The sequence below is a fragment of the Petaurus breviceps genome, unplaced genomic scaffold, assembly GCF_028583685.1.
Source record: "Petaurus breviceps papuanus isolate PSGF00001 unplaced genomic scaffold, PetGlider_PUasm1.0 90977, whole genome shotgun sequence".
Lineage (NCBI taxonomy): Eukaryota > Metazoa > Chordata > Mammalia > Diprotodontia > Petauridae > Petaurus > Petaurus breviceps.
Window position 1 is genome coordinate 1520065 of NW_027187391.1, and position 21761 is coordinate 1541825.

Sequence of the window (21761 nt, forward strand, 5' to 3'; positions counted from 1 at the left end):
GCTTAATAACTTAGAGGAGAATGACCTCCTAGTGGACCTAATTCTATCTGTGCCCATTTTGCTAAGTGGCAACACCCACAGACACAGGCATACACCCTGCAAAAATCTCAATTTTTCTTTCCCTGATTTACTATTCTATTACATCTAATAATAATATTCAGATACATTTTTTTCCTTCATATTATCATGCAGGTTAAAAGTTTCTTATGAGTTGTAAACAGATTTTTCTTTTTTTTTCTTTTTTAAAAGCAATTGGGGTTAAGTAACTTGCTCAAGGTTACACGGCCAATTATTTCTGGGTGTGGTGCTGAGTATCTGAGCCCGGATTTGATCCAGGTCATCCCGACACTGGAGCCCGTGCTCTTACTCACTGAGCCACCTGGCCGCCCCTAAGCAATTGGGGTTAAGTAATTTGCTCAAGGTTACATGGCCAGGTGTTTTTGGGTGGGTGCTAAGTGTCTGAGCCCGGGATTCGATCTCCAGGTCTTCTCAACACTGGAGCCGGTGCTCTTACTCGCTGTGCTACCTGGCCGCCCCATGCAAACAGATTTTTCTAATAGCGTTGATCCATTTATTTTTAAGAGGATAGAAGTCTATGAAGTCCATCGACACTTATTTTAGCACCAACATGATTTTCTGCACTGTTACATCCCCCTCGTTCTCCTCAACCTCTGTTCCTACCATGTACTCTTGGTTCCTGCTATATAAATATTAGGTATTTATTATTGCTATTATTAGTAGTATTGCCTGGTGTTCCTAGTACACAATAGAATTTTGCACAGGATTTCTCCTATAGCAGAAATGCTTTCTCACTTTACTTCTACTTTTGGGAATCCCCAGTTACCTTAAATGTTTTGCCCAGGGGCGGCCAGGTAGCACAGCGAGTAAGAGCACCGGCTCCAGTGTTGAGAAGACCTGGAGATCGAATCCCAGGCTCAGACACCTAGCACCCACCCAGAAACACCTGGCCGTGTAACCTGGAACAAGTTACTTAACCCCAATTGCTTAGGGGCAGCCAGGTGGCTCAGTGAGTAAGAACACTGGCTCCAGTGTCGGGATGACCTGGATCAAATCCGGGCTCAGATACTCAGCACCACACCCAGAAATAATTGGCCCTGTAACCTTGAGCAAGTTACTTAACCCCTATTGCTTTAAAAAAAAAAATGTTTTGCCCAAAAGCTATTTTCTGACTAATCTTTTCCTGGTACCCTTAGCTGTGGTTATCTTTCTTTCCTTCCCACCCCAAAATTACTTTGTCCTGACCTTGTATATATTTTGTATTTACCTAGCTATGTAAGTGTAAAAAATTATTTACCCCCAGAAAACTCCATAAAGGTAAGGGTGGTTAGTTTCATTTTTGTCTTTGCTTCCCCAGTGCCTAGTATATAAAGATGTCTTAATAAATGTAAATTGAATTCAGCTGAACTGGACTATCAACTCTACACTGGTATTTATTTAGAAGACTTGTGGTGGGGTGATATTTGTACAGCAGCACTTTGGACAAACGTGCAATTAGACACATAATTTTCCAAATGGCAGAATTCAGGTAGTAACATTCATTTTTTTTTTCAGAACACTTCCTTATACAAACCAAATAAACAAGCTTCCAAAAAGTCTATTATTCCTAGAAATACACTATACCATCTTTTGTTCTTAAAAACAGACGAAGTGTATATGGGATTCTATTTTCTACAGAATGTATCAAATATCCAAGTCTGGAACAACATGTTATTAGAATGTGATTTAACATAACAATTCCTAAGCTAAGAAGATCTCTGTAATTAACACAAACATAATGATAGTGGATAGGTTACTAGCTTTAAAATATCAAACTATGGGAAATGATTACTTTTTTTATTTCTTCAGTTCACCTGTTACTGAATCAGAAAAACAAATAAAAAGTTGATATGTAAACAGACATTTTCCATTAAGTTACTAGTCTAGAGATCCTTTTTGAACAGATTTAGTCATTTCAGCAGAGATTTAAATTGCTTCCTAAAACTCAAATCATGAGTACTTCTTAGGGATTTATAGTGTATCTGGATAGGTTATGGATGAAAATACTTACTCTATCCTTTAATACATATTTGATCACTCTCTGACTCACATTTCAAGTACAATGACACTTCAATCTCAGTATCAAGAAATCTAACTTTTAGTAAGGTCAGAAGTATTGGAGAGGTAGTCTATAATTTATATTCTTAGAAAGCTGCTGAGAGGTTCATTGACCTGCCCAGGGTCACCTGGCCATTAGCCAGAGGCTTGAAAGTTAGATTCTCTACCCATTTATATTATGAGGCTTCTTAAGGCCAAAAGTAAATGATGAAAAGGTAGAAACTCAAGAGTAAAGGTAAGGAGTCTTATTTATGACTACATGTTACAAAACCTTAACCTGATCTGAATGAACTACAGTGGTAGTAAATAAGCTAAAGGTTCAGAAATAGGCAATTTATCCATGACGAACAATGTGGTTATTAAAACCTAAGTATTTTCTACTAGAAAACAGTTCTAATGCCTAGAGCAAAGGATGTGTTTAGTTGTTAAAACTTTCACTGAACTGAAAATAAATTTAAAACAAGTCAATTAAAAAAAAAGCCACTTGTCTTTCAAAAATGTTTTGAATGCAGTTCACAACTTGCAATATGCTGATTTTTGTAATACAAATTAATTATAAAAGACTATTACTGAATTGAAAATAAAAAGTGAAAAAACCCCAAATCAAATTATTTTAGACTAAGAATACAACTTATTGCAAATTGCAAAATTTACGATATAGAAAAGCAATGTTATTAGTGAGGAACATATTCTGAAGAATTCTATAGAGTCAAAACCACTGTACCCGAGATAAGTGGAGAGCTATCTTTAACTACATATAACTAGCAAGGAGTAAAAAGAAATACTACTCTGGTTATTACTATTAAGGACTCTCTTCAATGTGATTATTAGACTAAAAAGGATAGGTCTAAGTATTATAAAAAGAGATAGCTGCTTATATTACTGGCTATGGTTTGATGTAGCCACAATGCCAATGTGAAAAATCATACATTACAGATAATAAATTTCAAAATCAAGTTAATCTCCTATGTTCACATCTTTTTGTAATTCAAACTAACTGGTATATAATTTTCAAAATATATACATATGTAGTATGTCTGAGTATTCTTGGTAGTTTAAAAATCTATTTTAATTCAGTACCAAAAGATCTATAAAAATCAAATTAAAAAAAATATTTTTAAATTCTTTGAAAACCCAGGGGCAGCTAGGTGGCACAGTGAGTAAAGCACTGGCCCTGGAGTTAGAAGGAGTTTGGTTCCGGCCTCAGACACAACACCCACACAAAAAAACTAGCCATTTAACCTTAGGCAAGTTAGTTAACCCCAATTGCCCTCCAAGAGGCAAAACAAAACAAAACCTAATAGCTAGGGGTGGCTAGGTGGAGGCCCAGAAGTCAGGAGGACCTGAGTTCAAATCCAGCCTCAGACACTTAACACTTACTAGCCATGTGACCTTGGGCAAGTCACTTAACCCCAATTGTCCTGTCTTCTACCCTCTAAAAAGCAAAAAAAAGAAAAGAAAAATTAATAACTAAATTTAGTATACACACATACCCCACACCCCAACAACTGATCTCTAAAGTTTTACTGTATGGTTCTAGGCATGGGTTATCAGAATAAAGGAATCAAACCTTTAAAATAAGTCAAATATTTCTACATTCTTAAGCTTTAGGTTAATAACTTTCACTTCATTTCCTGTCTCAAGAAACTAAATTGTTCATGTCTTAAAATCTAACAATGTTCTATTAGTATAATTCTAAGTTTGAATTTTAAAATGTTAACCAAAGTTCTTTTGTCAAATGTACTAACATAATCTTATTAGATGAAGTATATCATTTTAGCATCTTGAAGATTTACTAGATCGTAATGAGATTCATGGAGACAACTACACCCTACTAAAATATCAAAGGTACAGCACAATTTTAAAACTGAAGGGCATAAAATGCTGGAAAACTTATCAATTTGTAATGTTACATAGGGCTAGTTTCACTCCATTTACAAATGGACTTTTCCCCCTTTGTTAGTGAAGGAATAAAATGAGTAAGCAGAAAGGAATGGGAAAAAAAGCCCAGCAGTGTATTTTTAAACAATGTTTCCTTTCTTTCAAAGATGCAGAGTAGGAATTGTGATGAGTTCTTTTTCTAGAATCTTCTGCAATCAAAGTATTTGAATATGACCTTTGGCACCAAAAGACTCTAAAATGTTATGGCATGTATGTCACATCTGGTATGATGATAGCAATGCTTTACATACAATATTTCATATTTTAACTGCTCAAAAATAAAAGGGGATACCTTATACTAGTTAATAAAATTGCACTAAAAGAAAAAACTTAACTATATTATGATACAAGTTGTGGCACTAATATTAGGTCTCATAAATTAAATTTATAAAACATCATTTAATTCCTAGAATATTAGTTTAATAACAACTTGAGGAAAGGTCTTAATATTTTCCATGGATGGGGAACCAACATATGACTACCAAAGCTAGGAGCAGGATAGGGGCTTGATCTGTAATTTCATTGCTGTACAGTGAACTTCCTCTACTAATCAGGCCTCTGAAACTATTCGTGTTAGACAGATGCCTAGAAGACTGAGGTTAAGTGACTTGTACAGTCACTTGTTAAGTGACTTGCTGCAAGCATATGTCAGAGGTGAGATTTGAACCCAGATCTTCCTAGGTTCAAGGCCAGTTCTCTTATCCACTAGGCTATGGTTACGTTATAAAATCCTAACATCAACACACACTTTTCTATTTAGTTTAGCAATTTGCTGACTCAAGAAAATTATATATAAATTATATATAATTGGGTACATATCCTGTACCCAATTAGCATTTCATTATTCTTCAAATACCATGCCAAGCTAGCTATAAAGCACTGCTGCAGACTATGTATTAAATAGCTGTTGTATAATGTCAATGCAAAGTTGTAATTTGGACTGAGAGAAAAACAAGTAGGTGAGTTAGATTAAGAGACTTAACTGATCTGTTTTAAAACAAACATTTGTAAAGGGAACGATTGATAATCAAAGTCTGGAGGGTAGCCATAGGCCCAGGCCAGTCAGGGTCATGACAGCTGAGTAGTCTGAAGTGCCAGGAATACAGTGAATTATACAATTCATACAGGTAGCAGAAATAATCTGGTCTAACCTGATAACTTGAACAATAAACTCCTCTGGAACACACCTGACAAACATACATCAAGCTTTTAGCTCTAAAACCTCCACTGAGGACTCCACTCCCACTCGAGGTGGCTTATCTTATTTGTTTTACTCATGGATGGCACTAATTAAGAGGAACATTCTTCCTTATCTAGAGGCTAAACTTATCTTTTTGCAGCTTTTACCTATTACTTCTAAGTCAGCTCTTGGGGGCAAGTAGGTCATGGTATAGTGGAAAGAATACTGGATATGGAGTTGGGGGCCTGAGTTCACATCTCAGAATTGTCATTAGTACCTGTATGACCCTGGGCAACCTATATGGGCCTCAGTTTCCTTGTCTGTAAAATGAGAAGGTTGTACTAGATAAGATCTCAGGTCTCAACTCTGTATTTATAAACATCCCTTCCCTTCTTACAAACTTTTAAATATTTGAAGATGACTCCCAGGTGAACCTGAAGCCTATTAATGCCAGGTCCTTCAGCAAATGCTCATAAGGCATGATCGCCAGGTCCTAACCCTAACCCTAACCCAAAATGCACTCTAACCACAAGAGGGCCTACACATGGGTAGTAGCGGTATTAGGGGAGAAAATGGGGTATATATGAGACAGATTACAAAGGTAAAATAGACAGGGCTTGGCAAAAGGTTGGATACAGGGGATAAGAGAGAGCAGGGAGTTGAAGATGCCTGAGTTTTGATCCTGCATGATGGGAGGATCGCAAGTACTCAGGCAAGTAACACGGAGGTTAGGCAGAGGGTGAAGTTTAGGGCGAAAGATAATGGGTTCAGTTCTGGACATTTTGAGTTTTAGAAGTCTACTAGATATCCAGTTTGAACGCCTCACTATACACCAAAAAAAGACTTAGGGCAATATTTAACAATATCAATGGAAAGTAAAACAAGAAGACCAAACTGAATAATACTATGTTACAATGCTACAATGTTACAATCTTGGCATCAATGAAGTGATGAGAAATTGCATCTTTCATCTCTCTCGGCAGAGGTCAGGGATTATCAGTGTGGAAATTGCTCATACTCTCAGACTCCATTAATGTGTTAATTAGTTCTGCTATACTTCATCTAAATGAAATCATGGGTCTAGTCCCTGATTCCTACATTTGTTTCTAAAAACCCAAACAAACAACTCTATAATCCTATAATACAGATTGCTCTCTATCACAGATTTTCTTACACTATCCTTGACTACTCACTTTTCCTTGTCACAAATATCCAGTTACTAAATTATGTGGTTGCTACATCCATAACATCTCTTATATCTCCTTCCTTCTCACTAGTCAGTCACCACATCAGTTCGAGCCTTGTCCTATTAATTGGTCTCTGCCTCAAAACTTTGTCCATTAAAATTCCACTTCAAAAGAGGTACCCAAGTGATTTTCTTAAAGCACAGATCTGACCATCATTCCCCTACTCAACAAAATTCCAGTGGTTCCCTATTCTTTCATATAAACTCCTGTTTGACTTCCAAAGCTCTTCATAACCTAATACCAACCTGTCTTTTCAGTTTCATTAAACATTTCCTTTTCACATTTTATGAACTAATCATACTATTCTTCTCTCATTTCCCAGATGGCACTCTAACTATTATCTCTCTACTTTTTTACCAGCTATTCCAGTCTCCCATTTGCCTCACAGAATCCCTATCTTCAGAATGCGACTCAAAGCACTACCTTCTACACAAAGACTTTGGGAAGCTGAGCCTCTCCCTTCCCTAACTAGCTTTTAATTATTTTGTATATACTTACATATGTACAAGCTATCACCTCATTAGAATGTAAGCATCTTGAGAACAAGAACTGTTTTCTTTTTTTGTCTTTATTTCTTAAGTGCCTGCACAGTAAATGGCACTTAATAAATTCTTGTTGACTGATGCAGACTGTATTTCTTTACTTGGGTTATTAATTTGACTGTATTTAGCTACAGCCTCTGTTTTGCTGTTGTTAAGATTCCTTGTGTCCTTGTCTCTTTCTCTAGAGGTTCATGATTTCTACTACCCATACCTTTGTTATGCCTTCTGGCCCTGATGAAGAATGTAAAATTAGGCTGGGCTCTCAATAAACTCTAAATTAAACAAAACTTGAATAATATGAATTTTGTTGAATCACTTTACTTAGAACAAATTAATACACACCATTACTTTCTTCATCCATTCCAACAGGCCCAGCTTGTGGAGTTTCCCCATTTTTTAGACAGTTATGGATATAGGTTGCCTTCCACCTGGCATATTTTCTGTGTTTCATGTTCTGAAAAATATAATATTTTAGGGTTATTACTATTTTTATTTTAACAACAAAGGTAAGGAAGCAAATTGATTTGCTATGCTGAAAATATGTAACAACCCAATTAAAGCATTGTTGAGTCCAACATAAATTCCCTAAACAGAGAATGTATAGTGCTGAGTTGCAAAATAAGTAATTCTTCTACTGGGCTGGAGGATAAGTATACCTCTGAAGTTCTGAAGCTTTTCTATCATCCTCAGTCTATATCCTTCATATTATGACAGTTCCTTTCCTCAGGGTGGGTCTATTCCAGGAACATTCACATATCCAGATGGGTACAAATGACATTCCCAGCAGAGCAAGGAGAGAACTAGTTTAAATGAATAATGAGGTCATAAAAATGGACTTAGAATCAATAGACTTAAATATTATTTCGTTAAAACAACTCCCATCCCCAATACAGAAAAAAAAAAAAGAAACTAGTTTTCTCTAAATCTCTCTAGATAAAAGAAGGATGAAAAAAAGGGATAGTCTAAGCTTTGGACCTATTTTCAGGCAAACCTCTAAGCTCTGCCACTAAGTTGAATAATACTGAATAAGTCATTTCACTTCTCTGAGTCCTCAGTTTTCTCATCTTTATGGGTTTCCTTGTAGCTCTAAAAAGATATAACTGTGAAATGAGAAATATATTTTTTCCAATTATAAGAGGACTAAAACCTCTCTTAGAACATGTGATGAGCTAGTTTTCATTTCAAATTTTTAGCTGAATTTGAGCACTAAATCTTGATTATCTGAAACAAGTCTCAAGGAACCTTAAAATTAGAAATTCACATAAAGAACATAAGATCTTTAATTTATTGGCCATTTTCCTCTTCATCTTAAAGTAGATCAGTATGAAAAATGAGTTTGTAGGCGAAAACAAAAGGAATTCCTTTATCACTTGGGAGAATGTAAAGTTTAAGGATACTGATCCAGATACAGTACTTTATATGAGATACTTTCTCTTACTTATGGACTTTGTTTTTTTTAAACTTCAATATTTTATTTTTCCCAATTATATATAAAAACAAATTTAACATTTTTTTCAAATTTTGAATTCCAAATTCTCTCTCCACCTCTCCCCCTCCCATGAGAAGGCAATTTGACATAGTTTAGACATGTGTAGTCATACAAAACACGTTTTTCATGTAAGTCATGGTGTGAAAGAAAACACAGATACAAAAACCCCAAGAAAAATAAAGGAAGTAAAGAAAAAGTGTCTTTGATTTGCAGTCAGACTCCACCAGTTCTTTCTCTGGAGGTGGACTGCACCTTTAATCATAAGTCCTTCAGCACAGTCTTAGATCATTGCATTGCTGAGAATATCCAAGCTATTCACAATAGATTGTCATAGAATATTGCTGTTACTGTGTACAATGTTCTCTTGGTTCTGCTCATTTCACTTTGCATCAGGTCATGTAAGTCTTTCCAGATATTTTTGAGAGCATCCTACTTGTCATTTCTCATAACACAACAGTATTCCATCACAATCACATACCACAACTTGTTTAGCCATTCCCCAATTGATGGACATCCCCTCAAGTTCCAATTTTTTGTCAAAACAAAAGAGCTGCTATAAATATTTTTGCACTTATAGGTCCTTTTCCTTTTTTTTTTTTTTTAATGTCTTTGGGAAACAGACCTAGTAGCAGCACTCATCAGTCAAACGGTGAATGCATTGTTTTATAGCCCTTTGGCCACAGTTCCAAAATTGATGATCTCCAGAATAGTTGAATCTGTATACAACTTCATCAATAGTACATTAGTGTCTTAATTTTCCCAAATCCCCTCCAACAGTTGCCATTTTCCTTTTCTGTTATATTAGCCAATCTGAGAGGTGTGTGGTGCTAAGAACTGTTTTAATTGGTATTTCTCTAATCAAAAGTGATTTAGAGCATTTTTTTATATGACTAGACAGCTTTGATAAATTTGTCTAACAACTGCCTGTTCATATTCTTTGACCATTTTATCAATTGAGGAATGGCTATTTTTAGAAATTTAACTAAGTCTTCTATATATTTGTGAAATGAGGTCTTTATCAGAGAAATGCTATAGATTGTTTTTTCATAATAATGATTTCCAACTATGTATTTCCCTGTTTATCCTACTCATTCTCTCTCTCCTTTTACCCTTTCCATTCTGTAAAGTATTTTGCTTTTGATTTGTACCTCCCCCAATTTTCCCTCACTTATAACAGTCCCCCTTCCCTTCCCTTCCCACTTTCCTTTATGGTAAGACAGATTTTTATACCCTACTGAATGTGTATGTCATTCCCTCCTTGAGCCACTTCTGATTAGAGGAAAGGTTCATGCACTCCTCTCCCCCCTTCCCCCTTTATTCCCCCATACTGTTGTAATGGGAATGTAAATTTGAAGATCTTCCCTGCCCCTAGGCTAAAGTGCACCTGGAGCCTGGGGTGGGAGGCTTGTTTTTCAGTTGATACTTTTTGATTGGCCAGTGGGTCCAAAAGGTTGTTACATTCTCTGAGCCAGGAGAAGGCTATATAAGCCCTGATGTGTAGCTTTGTTTTTGGGGCTCACTTTGAGAAGTGTTCTGTGATTTGATCTGGATTCTGGGAAGCTGTTGTCCAGAGCCCCCCAGCTTTGAAAAACCCAGATGTTGATTGGGTATGGATGTAATGGTTGGACAGTTTGGAAATCTGTCTACTTGATCTGTTTCTCTGTCTTGATAATTCTGTCTGTATACTTTGAAGTTCAGGGTGCTGACCTCTTTCCCCTGGACTAGGTAAATGATACATCTATGACTGATTAAAGTAAGCTTGTTAACCCATTTTGAGTTGCTTTCCTTTATCAAAGCAGATCCAAGAACCTGTGTTGGCAGCCACCCTGAGGACGCTTGGGGTGCTTGCTGCTACAACTGCAAAATCTCTTTCAGGCTTCTTTTATGTCAGATAACTTATCCCATTCTACCTCTCCCTTTTCCCTTCTCCCAGTGCATTCTTCTTTCTCATTCTCTTTTCTCTTAATCTTATTTTTTTATATAATGATCTCCTCATATTCAACTCATATGTTGAGAATGTTTTCCTATGTAGGAATGTATTGAATCCCTTATGATTTCTCTTTCCTGTTTACCTTTTTATGCTTCTTTTGAGCCTTATATTTGAAAGTCAAATTTTCTATTTAACTCCAGGATCTTTTTTATTAGAAATGCTTGAAAGTTCTCTAGTTTGCTGAAGGTCCATTTTGCTCCCTGAAGGATTACATTCAGTTTTGCTGGATAGGTGACTCATGGCTGTAATCCAGAACATCATATTCCAAGTCCTCTGATCCTTTAATATAGACACTGCTAAATCTTGTGGTATCCTAACTGTGGCTCTGCAATATTTGATTTTTTTTTCTTTTTGGGTGCATGCAGTATTTTCTCCTTGACCTGGGAGCTCTGGAATTTAGCTATAATATTCCGGGGAGTTTTGATTTTGGGATATATTGGTAGATTTTTTCAATTTCGTTTTTATACTCTAGTTCTAGAATTAAGACCATTTTCCTTGAGAATTCCTTGAAAGATAATGTCTTGGCTTTTTTTTTTTTTTTTTGAGCACAGCTTTCAGGTGGTCCACTAATTCTCAAATTATCTCTCCTGGATCTATTTTCCAGATCAATTGTATTTCTAATGAGTTGGTGCACATTTTTTTTTTCTATTTTTTTTTTCATTCTTTTGAGACTTTGTTTCTTGATGTTTCATAAGGTTATTTGCTTCCACTGGCCTAATTTTAATTTTTAGGGGATTATTTTCTCCACTGAGCTTTTGTTCCTCCTTTTCTATTTTGCCTATTTTACTTTTTAAGAAGTTCTCTTCAGTGGATTTCTGTACTCTTTTTGCATTTGACCAATTCTGATTTTTAAGTTCTATTCAGTGAATATTTTTTTATACCTTGTTCCATCTGGCCAATTCTGCTTTTCAAGGCATTCTTCTCATGAATGGATTTTTGTGCCTCTTTTATTATCATTTGGCCTATTTTATTTTTTAAGATATTATTTTCTTCAATATTTTTTTTTGTGTGCCTCCTTTATCAAGCTGTTGACTCCTTTTTTAATGATTTTCTTGCATCACTTCTCAATTTTTCCTCTAACTTTTTCACTTGATTTTTTAAACCCTTTCTGAACTCTTCCATGGCCTGGGGCTATAATGGTAATGGGGGAACTTGAAGATCTTCCCTGCTTTGAAAATAAACTCTGCCACCTAATAGGCTGAATGTAGTCACATGGAGTCTGTGGTAGAAGTTTGCTGAACGGTGGAACAGAGCCCACAGAAAGCTGGGAGTCAGAGCCAGATAGATGGTGGGAGATAGAGGACCCTCAGGGAAGAAGTTAGTCAGGTTTGTGAGTAAAATATTGATCTTGTATTGGTTTGTGGGAAGGTGGGATGGTGTGGCTCTGCTAAGTTGTGGTGCATTAACTTCTATGTTGTTATGATGGATTTGGTTTTCTGGTGTCTGAATAAATGTTTTGCATCTGTTCTCTATATGAAGAGGTTGTTATATTTTGTGGTAGAGCACCATGTGGGAATATTTACCTGGTGGGTATATTTATCGTAATTGTGGATACTGTAAATGTTGCACTGGTGCCACAGGGGCCAATTCATATTTTTCTTTGAGGCTTTGGATATAGGAGTTTTGACTTTGTTGTTGTCAAATTACTATTAGGAGCCACCTTGTTTTCCAGAGTTAAGACACAATAAGCAAGCTATGTACTGAGCTTGTCTTAACAACAATCCTCCGAGCTTGTAACTGTCAATAATCCCCCATGCTTCTGACCATCAAGTAAACTGAATCAAGTGCCCCATTGCTGCTCCTGGTCACATTAAGCCTGGTTTTGTGCCTTCCTGAACAACCACAAGGCTCAAGAACTTGGAGACTGCTTACTCAAGACCCAAGAATGCCTGTGTTGTGGTCCAGTAGTCTGTGATTTTTGCCTTAAAAATCCTATCACTGCCATAACTGGGTGAGAGTCGTTTCCCTTACCTTGAAATTAAACTGTTTGATTCCTGACTCTCCTGTCTCTAGCCTACTCTGTTTGGCTCTGGCCATACACAGGTTAGAAGTCAGTTCAGTCTGGCTGACACTTCCTCTTGTGAGTCTGTGTTTTGATCTACCCCTGTCACCACAGTTACTTTATATAGTCAAGATCTTTTTTTGCTGTTCCTTCATTTTCCTTCCTATTTCTTGACTTTTAATTCTGCTAAAGTGGGGCTCTGCTTCCAGAGTGGAAGGGACAACTGTCCCAAATTTCAGGTTCTTTGTGCAGCTATTTTCAGGGGTAGTTCTGGGGACTTATAAATTTTTGGTTCTTCCAAGATGGTATAATCTAGGGAGAGGTATTTATTACTCTCTTGTAATGTGCGCTGGTTTGCGAGCAACCACAAGCACTCTTCCCTCCTGGGACTGTGACCAGGGTACCCACTCCCTTGTGGCTGGTAGTTCTGGTGTGCTACTGCTCCTCCTTGCCCTGGGACTGAAACCCGATCCAAGTGCAGGCAATGCAACAGAGTCCTAGCCCCAGTGCCAGGAAAGAGACCCACATAATCTCCTTCGGATTAGCTGTCCTATTCCTTTACTGTGTCCGGGCTAAGAGGTCCGGAAGTAGCCACTGCTGCGGATTCGGTCACTCCCAAGGCCTACTCTTGGTTAGCTGGAGCCCAGTCTGGGCTTTTTCCTGCCTTTTTCCTCTTAGACTTCCTGTTGATCTTCTAAGTTGCCTTGGGCTAGAAAACTGTTTCACTTTGTCCTACAACTCTAGAATTTGTTTTGAGGCATTATTTAAAGGTATTTAGAGGGAGAGCTCAGGAGAATCCTTTCATTTTCTCTGTCATGATGGCTCCACACAATGGGCTTATTTCTTGCACTGACATTTTAACACACCTTGGTTTCCTTGCTCATCAAAATACTGTTATAAAATTTATGGAATTTCTTAATCAGTTTTCTGCAACAAGCAAGAAGCATTTATTTAATTCTTACTCTGTGAAAGGCCCCATGCCAGACATAAAAATGAAAATAATCTTGCCCCTGAGGGCCTTACATTCCACTGGAGAGGGTGGTAGTGAAAACAAGAAAACCTATTTAATAAGTGCTATGTAATAAAAAATTTTAATAAAGGAGTACTAACAAGGATGAAGCAAGACTTCACAAGATGAGGTAGCACTTGAACAGTCTTGAAAGAAGTCAAGGATTCTCCAAAGCAGAGATGAGCAGAATGTCTTCCAGGCATGGAGGAGAACAGTGTAAATGCACACAGATGGAATTTCCAAGCTGGAAAACTGTAGGAAGTAGTTATCTAGTTAAATCACTCATTATATAATAGGAATAATAGGAAATAACACTGGAAAGACAGGTAGGAGTCTTCCATCTTGTGAGTAATGGAATCACTTTAGTTCCCTGAGCAAGGGAGTGAGACATGGCCAGTCTGGGGTGTTAGGAGTTTTGTTTTGGTAGCTGTGTGGCAGATGGTTTGAGAGGAGTTAGATTAGAAACAAGAATACCTAAAGGGAAGTTATAATACTAGACTAGCTGAGTGAGAGGGGAGAAGAGCTTAAACTAGGGTGGCAACTGTGCATAGAGAGGAGGAGATGTGGAGAGACACTAGACAAGGCTTGGGGATAAAGTATGTGAGGGAGAAGGAAGAGTCAAGGACAATTAAGATTACAAACCTAGGTGACCTGGAGCATGATGATGCCCTCAAAATAAAGAGAAGTTTAAATAAGGGGAAAGTTAGGGGAGATATTTAGTTGCTTTGGAAATTTTAAGTTTAAAATGCCTATGAGAAAAATTATCTAAGATGAGAGGTTCAGAAAGCAGCTGATTTGGAGGAGTGCTGAATTCAGGAGATAACCAGATGATTACACACACAGACACAGATACAGCCACACACACACACACACACACACACACACACGCACGCATGCTCTCTTTCTCAAGTTTTATTTTGTAGAAATTTTCAATTAAGAAAAAAGGGATGGAAAGGTAAGAACAAGCATAAGTAATAAATGTCAAATACTTGTTTCTATGTTTGAACACTGGATTTGAATTTGAGTGTCTTAAAAACAAATAGTATTTTAAAATTCTAATTACTGATAAATTGCATTTTGTATGGAAAATAGTTTACAAGCATTAAAAATGTCAAGCCCCAGAAAGGGAAAACAGAACCACTTCTTCTCCTTTACTTTTTACATAAGTGAGTACCTTTTGGAAAAGAAAATAACTAGGACAAGAGGTCCTGTTGGAATTTTGCTTCAATCAACCCAAAATATATATAATACCCATTATGTGAGACCTGTAGGGGATATAACAGTAAATATAAAACATGGTCCATGTCCTCAAACAGCTTATAGCCTTGTGGTGACAAAACTTAAAACACAAAGATTAAAATCTCTGCCCACTGACTGATAAAGGAAATCACTTAATACCCCGGTGCAGTGGAAATGCTGGATTTAGAATCAGAAGACCTGAATTCAGATCTTTGTTCTGCCATTTGCTACCTGAGTAATCTTGGGTAAATCACCTAACCTTTAATTCTATGATAATGACAATCTAATGGTGAAGATAAAAGTGTTAAAAATGGATTCAGTTTGTAAATGCCAAAGGGGCCCAAAAAGATATCAGTTTTGCTGGGGAAGGCTTTATGAGAGTTGTAACTGTAAGAATCAGTTGAAGGTAGTGGGGGAAAAGAAAAATTCAGGAGTGGAGGGTGTAATGATAATTGTCTGCAAGTATTTAAAAGACTATCTTATAGGAGAAGGGCTAAATTTATTCTGCTTGGCCTCATAGGAATGATAAATGGAAACTTGAGATAAATTCTTCAGTCAGATACAATGAAATATTTCTTTTCTAAAGTGGAATGACCCTGTCTTAGTAGAATATGAGTTCTCCAAAGCTAGAGGTCTTCAAGTAGAGGCTGAATTGCTTCAATTCTTACTCATGGCCTTTAAGTTCCTGTTTTCACAGAAATGATTATTGGATAATTGAAAATAACTGACATTTGTTCCTGAAAAGCATGACCACTCAAAGTCAGAAGTGAAAATTAAGAAGCTATAATTAGTACTTCCCCACAGCCACCTTCAAAAAACCTTTTTTGCTTCTTTATAAAACAGTAGCAATAAGACAGAGAACAAGATTTCTTGCTAAAGAATATGGGTCCTCAATAAACCTGGGAAGTTGTAGAATCTAATGCAAAGAGGACTAGGGCTTTAAGCAAGGACACTTAGGTCTTAGTTTCTGCTCTATCATTATTAATAAACTATGACCTATGGCAAATAATGGAAACTCCAGGTTGCTTGGTGTGGCTATGTGTAAAATGAGAATTAATAGCATATGAACTATGTACATCATAGAGATGATGGGTTGAAATAATAATTGAACAGAATCTTGAAAAAGTAAATCCTCAATCAATCAAGAACTTCTATTGTTTTCTATATGTTAGGCACTGTTACAAGAAAAAAAAAAAGAAAGAAAAACCCGAAAACAGTTCCTGCCCTCAAGTTTACATTCCAATTTACATTACTATGCAAATGAAGCATTACTATACTGAAGATTCAGAAACTGAAATGCTCATTCATGGATGACACCCACATATTCATGATGGTCATTTGTGATGAATCTCTACATACATCTTTATTTTTTAGAAAAGAAAATAAATTTCTTAAGAGGAGCACTAAAATTTCCTAACTCACAAGGAAAAAAAGTATTCAGGATGGATGTTTCTTTACCACTCCAACCTTAAATCAACAATAAGATTTCTTTCCTATTATGAGTGGATATTCCTTTTAAGGTGGTTCTCCTCATACAAAAAAAAAAGTCTAAAACTGAGTTACTCCTGGAATTTGATTAATTTTAAGAAACAAAAACCAATCCAGCAAACTTTAAAAAACATTGAAAGGTCAATTCTATAATACAGCTTTTCTTTTAAAAAACTAATTTCTAAGTAATTTTAATCAGCATTTTAATAAATGATTTAGGATACTTATAATAGTCAAAATTTAGATAGTATCCAGGTTTTGTTTACCTATCTAAATAAAATCCTATTTTTCTTTTATTTTTTCCTTTTTGGAGTGGGGGAAGGCAAGGCAATTGCAGTTAAGTGACTTGCCCAAGGTCACATGGCTAGTAAGTGTTAAGTGTCCGAGGCTGGATTTGAACCCAGGTCTTTCTGACTCCAGGGCCGGTGCTCTATTCACTGCGCCACCTAGCCGCTCTATAAAACCCTATTTTTAACACAGCTGATTATGGGAGGAAAGAATCAAAGAACAGCCTAAGATTAGGAGCAAATCACTTCAGTTTTCTTGACCTCAGTTTCCATGTCTTTAAAATAAGGATATTAGGAGGGTAGAGCCAAGATGGCAGAGTAGAGATAGGACTTCCGCGGGGCTCCCACTTCCAGCTCCTCCAATTCATGTAAAAGGTGACTCTGAACAAAATTTGGAGCTACACAACCCACAAAATGACACAGAGAAAGCTAACCTCCCACTGAGGAAAGCCCGGCAGGGTGGCAGGAAGCGGTCACTGCAGTGTGCTGGGAGCCAAGGAGAGCCCAAGTTTTTAGCCTCAGGGCAGCCACAACCAGCCACTGGCTAGAGGGACTTCAGATCACCAGCACTTGTGTCAGTTTCCAGAATTATCAAACCATAGACGCTAAGGACAAAGTGCGAGGTCAGTGCAGTGTAGACTTTGTGAACCAGGAGCTTAGGAGTGAGGTAAGGCCTTTTCCCCCTGGAGGGAGAAGCAGCTGAAGTAGCCGCCATGTAGCTTAAGAGCTCTGGGCCTGCAGGTTGTAGGGGGACCAAGCAACCAGTCTGAGGGGTAATCGCTCTTCCTTTAACCTGCTTGGAACTAGATCACTGTCTAGCGTGGAAGTCCTAGGGTGTGTGACCAGCTTGCCAGAGCGTGTGAAGGTTTCAGAGACTGCACCCAGCTAATAGCTCCAGCAGCTGTGAAAACCCCAGAGATTTGGGACAAAGCTCCCGCCTGTGGTAGCAGAGTTCTACTGTGGCAAAAAGCTCAAAAGTCAAGTAATTGAGTGGCAAAATGAGCAAATGAGGGAAGCAAGGCAAGCACAGTGTCCAACTCTGGATTACTTTTTTGGGGACAAAAAGGATCAAAGCATGGAATAGGAGGAAGACAACAAAGTCAGAACTCCTGCACCAAAAGCTTCCAAGAAAAATATGAACTGGTTACAGGCCATAGAGGACCTTAAGAAGGATTTTAAAAACCAAATAAGAGAAGTGGAGGAAAAATTGGGAAGAGAAATGAGAACGACGCAAGAAAATTATGAAATGAGAGTCAAGAACCTGGCTGAAGAAAATAGCACCTTAAAAAATAGACTAACACAAAAGGCAAAAGAGGCTCAAAAAGCCAATGAGAAGAATGCCTTAAAAAGCCAAATTTGCCAGATGGAAAAAGAATCTCAAAAGCTCATTGAAGAGAATCATTCCTTCAGAATTAGACTGGAGAAATGGAAGCTAGTGACTTTATGAGACATCAAGAAACTATTAAACAGATCCAAACAAATGAAAAGATAGAAGACAATGTGAAATACCTCATTGAAAAAACCACTGACCTGAAAAATAGATCCATGAAAAATAATTTAAAGATTATTGGAATACCTGAAAGCCATCATCAAAAAAAGAACCTAGAAATCATCCTCTAAGAAATTTTCAAGGAAAACTGTCCTGATGTTTTAGAACCAGAGGGCAAAAAAGAGGTTGAAAGAATCCACTGATCACCTCCTGAAAAAGATGCCAAAAAGAAAACTCCTAGGAATATTATAGCCAGGTTCCAGAATTCCAAGATCAAGGAGAAAATATTACTAGCAGCCAGGAAAAAACAATTTGAATACTGTGGAAACACAATCAGGATAACACAGGATCTGGAAGCTCCTACACTGAGGGATCAAAGGGCTTGGAATTTGATATTCTGGAGGTCAAAGGAGCTGGGATTAAAACCAAGAATCACCTACCCGGCAAAACTGAGTATCATGTTACTGGGGAAAATATAGTCATTCAATGGAATAGAGGACTTTCAAGTATTCTTAATAAAAAAACCAAAGTTGAATAGAAAATTTGACATTCAGATACAAGAAGCATGAGAAGGTAAACAGGGAAAAGAAATCATAAGGAACTTATCCCAGTTGAACTACTTACATTCCTACAGGGAAAAACGATAATTGTAACTTATGAAATTTTTTTCAATATAAGAATAGTTGAAGGGAATAGAAATGTGTGTGTACATATGTCTATATTGGAGGGTATATGGACATATGAATACATAGGTGAGTATGTGTATATACGTGTACAGGTATACATAGATAGAGGGTACAGTAACAGTTGAATAGGAAGGGATGAAACTCAAAAGGTGAAATTAAGAGTTGAGAGAGGAATATAATGAATGGAGATGAGGAGAGATAGAATGGGGTAATTATCTCATATAAAAGAGGCAAAGGAAAACTGTTATAATGGAGGGGAAGGACAGGAAGGCAAAAGGCAATGAGTCAACATTATTCTCAATGAATTCGGCTTAGGGAGGGAATGACATACACACTAAATAGGCTATCTATGCTACAGGAGTGTAGGGGGGAAAGGGATGAGAGGGAGGATGATGGAAGGGAGGGCAGGCTGGGGGGGAGGGAAGTTGGTGTAAGGGTTATGGGATTTAAAGATCTTCCATGCCCCATTGGACTTGCTGACGTAGCAGAAAGGGGTGGGGCAAGAGGAAATGGAAGCCAAGCTAGAGTTCCTGCAGTGGCTAGCAGTGACGGTGACAGCAGCAGCAGCAGCAGCAGAGGCAGTGGCAACACGAACCCCTTTTTGAGTCAGCCAGAATTTCTGCTAAGGACTCCTGCTGAGGACTGCCAGAGGCCGGAACTGCTGGGAGCATGCTTCCTGGACGCTGGGTGGTTGCTGTGAGTGGGGAGAGGAGGACCTGTGCCTGAGGTAGCCTGTTCTGTTTTAAAGGCTTGAGAATGTGGGTGCTTTATACTTTATCTACTTGTGCCAATTTCATAACTACTCTGATGGCTTTGACTTTCTGGTTTTGGGACTCAGTCTTTTGGTATTTTAATAAATCTTCTCTCTTTATCCCCCGTATAGATATTTTGTGATTAACAACTACATCAGCATATTTACAATTGCCATAGGCGTTGTGAATATTGCATTGCTGATACAGTTTGAAGCACCCACTTTTGAAAAGGGACAGGATCAAAGTAGAGAAGAACAAGTGTGGAGTGGGATGGGATGGAGGGAAATATAGTCAGTCTTTCACAATATATCCACTATGCAAATGTTTTGCATAGCTACACATGTACAATCTATATTGAATTGCTTATCTTTCCAGTAAGGGTGGGTGACAAGGGAGGTAGGGAAATCAAATGTTTAAAAAATATATTACTATTATTTTACATGTAATTGGGAAATAAGATATACAGGCACTGGGGCATAAAGATCCACCATGCCCTGCTGAAAAGTTGGAGGGGGGATGGAGGAAGATACAGGAGAGAGCATATTTGGGAAGGGGATATTCAGTGGGATCGCTATTTTGGGGTAGTGGGTAAGGGTAAAATGGGGAGAAAATTTGCAACTCAAAATCTTGTGGAAATGAATGATGTAAACTAAAAAATAAAAACAAATAACTACATAAACAAAAAAACCACACCACACACTCTAGAAACTAAAAAAAAAAATAATAAAATAAGCATATTTGGTTACATTATCTCTTCCAGCTCTAACACTCAATGAATGAATTCTATAAACTCTCTAAAACATGCTGTTTGTTTTTCAGTTTTAGTTAAGAAAAAATGAGGAAAGGTCAAATATGAGAAAGAATTTGTGGTAACTTAGGGTTCAAACAATTTTTTATATCTATGGAACGGAGGCAGGCTATGTCTGACTCAATTTCATCTCACATAGGCCGTGTGGCAAGTTCCAGGAGGTGATCTGGATACCTAAGGTATACAATATTGTTTCTAACACCATTCTATGCCAACAAATTAAAAGGCTTTGTGGAAATGTGGAAGTTACTCTACTAAAGTCTGTGTCTCTGTGTATTTTAATATTTGTGTCACTGTTCATATGCTCTTCCTTATTCTGTCTGGAAGATTCTAGCTTGCTTAACTCATCTGCCTCAGTTTCTCCACCTGTAAAATGGGGACAATAATAGCATCTATTTTCCAGGGTTGTTGTGAAAATGAAATGAGATAATATTTGTAAAATGTTTTGCAAACCTTACAGTGCTATAATGCTAGCTATTATCGCTACTGTTATTATCACTAAGAGCATTATGGTCACAAACATGATGACATGACTCTAAATATCTATTATCATCATTACTACAACCACACAATCAGTGCTCTGGCCAACCTAGGCTACTTCCCCAAACTTGGGACTCTACCTTCCGTTTTCTGTGCCTTTGTACAGTTCATGCCCAAGATTCTCTACCTCCTAACTTTAAAAATCCCCCTCTTCTTTCAAGCTTTCATTCAAGTACCACTACCTGCACTAAGTCTTTTCTTATTTCTGCCCCCAATCATGGAAACAGTGCTCTCACCCTTCTTATTTTATTGTTAGTCAATCAATCAATCAACAAACATTTATTAAGGTTTTACTCTATGTTGGGCATTATGCTAACGGTTATGGTTATAGGGATAAGACAAACAGACAAAAAATTTTGGTCCTTAAGGAACTTTCATTCTATTTTAGGGGAACAATAGATATACCTAAGTCTTTACAAAACATAAATATATACAAGGTAAATATAGAGTACTTAGGGGAGGGTGTAGACACCAGCAGCTGTGGGGAGGAGATTAGGAGAAATCTAATTGAGGTAAGCTTTGAAGGAAGTTAAGGATTCTAAGGGGTACATATGAGGAGAGAGTACATTCTAGGCATGGAAAGGAAGACTGGAACTCGATTGTTTTGTGTGAGGCAAAGAAGATGATCAATTTGGCTGGAAAGTAAAGTATGGGAAAGGGAATAATATATAATAAGATTAGAAAGGTTGGTGGGAACCAGGTTAAATGCCACAGGAAATAGGGAACCATAGGAATTTATTGAATAGGAATGAGATGGAGCCAGAGGTATACTTAAGGAAAAATATTTTGCAGTGAAGGACAATCAGTTAGGAAGTACTGCAATAGCCTAAGCAAGACAAGATGAGGTCCTGAACTAGGGTGGTAGCTATATGAAGAAAGAAAAGGAGTCAGATGTGACAGAATTTGTGGAGGTAGACTCTACAAGACTTGATAAATAACACTTTGGGCCCTTTCTTA

General features: G+C 37.4%; 1 protein-coding gene across 2 annotated transcripts in view; it reads right to left on the minus strand.

Annotated features, from left to right (window-relative positions):
* VTA1 (vesicle trafficking 1) overlaps window positions 1-21761 on the minus strand; it is a 116580-nt gene that overhangs the window by 40232 nt on the left and 54587 nt on the right. For both annotated transcript variants that reach the window (XM_069076878.1, XM_069076879.1), the window contains exon 5: window positions 7368-7479. In XM_069076878.1, coding sequence (XP_068932979.1) covers window positions 7368-7479 — 112 coding nt within the window. The remainder of the gene's footprint in view (window positions 1-7367; window positions 7480-21761) is intronic.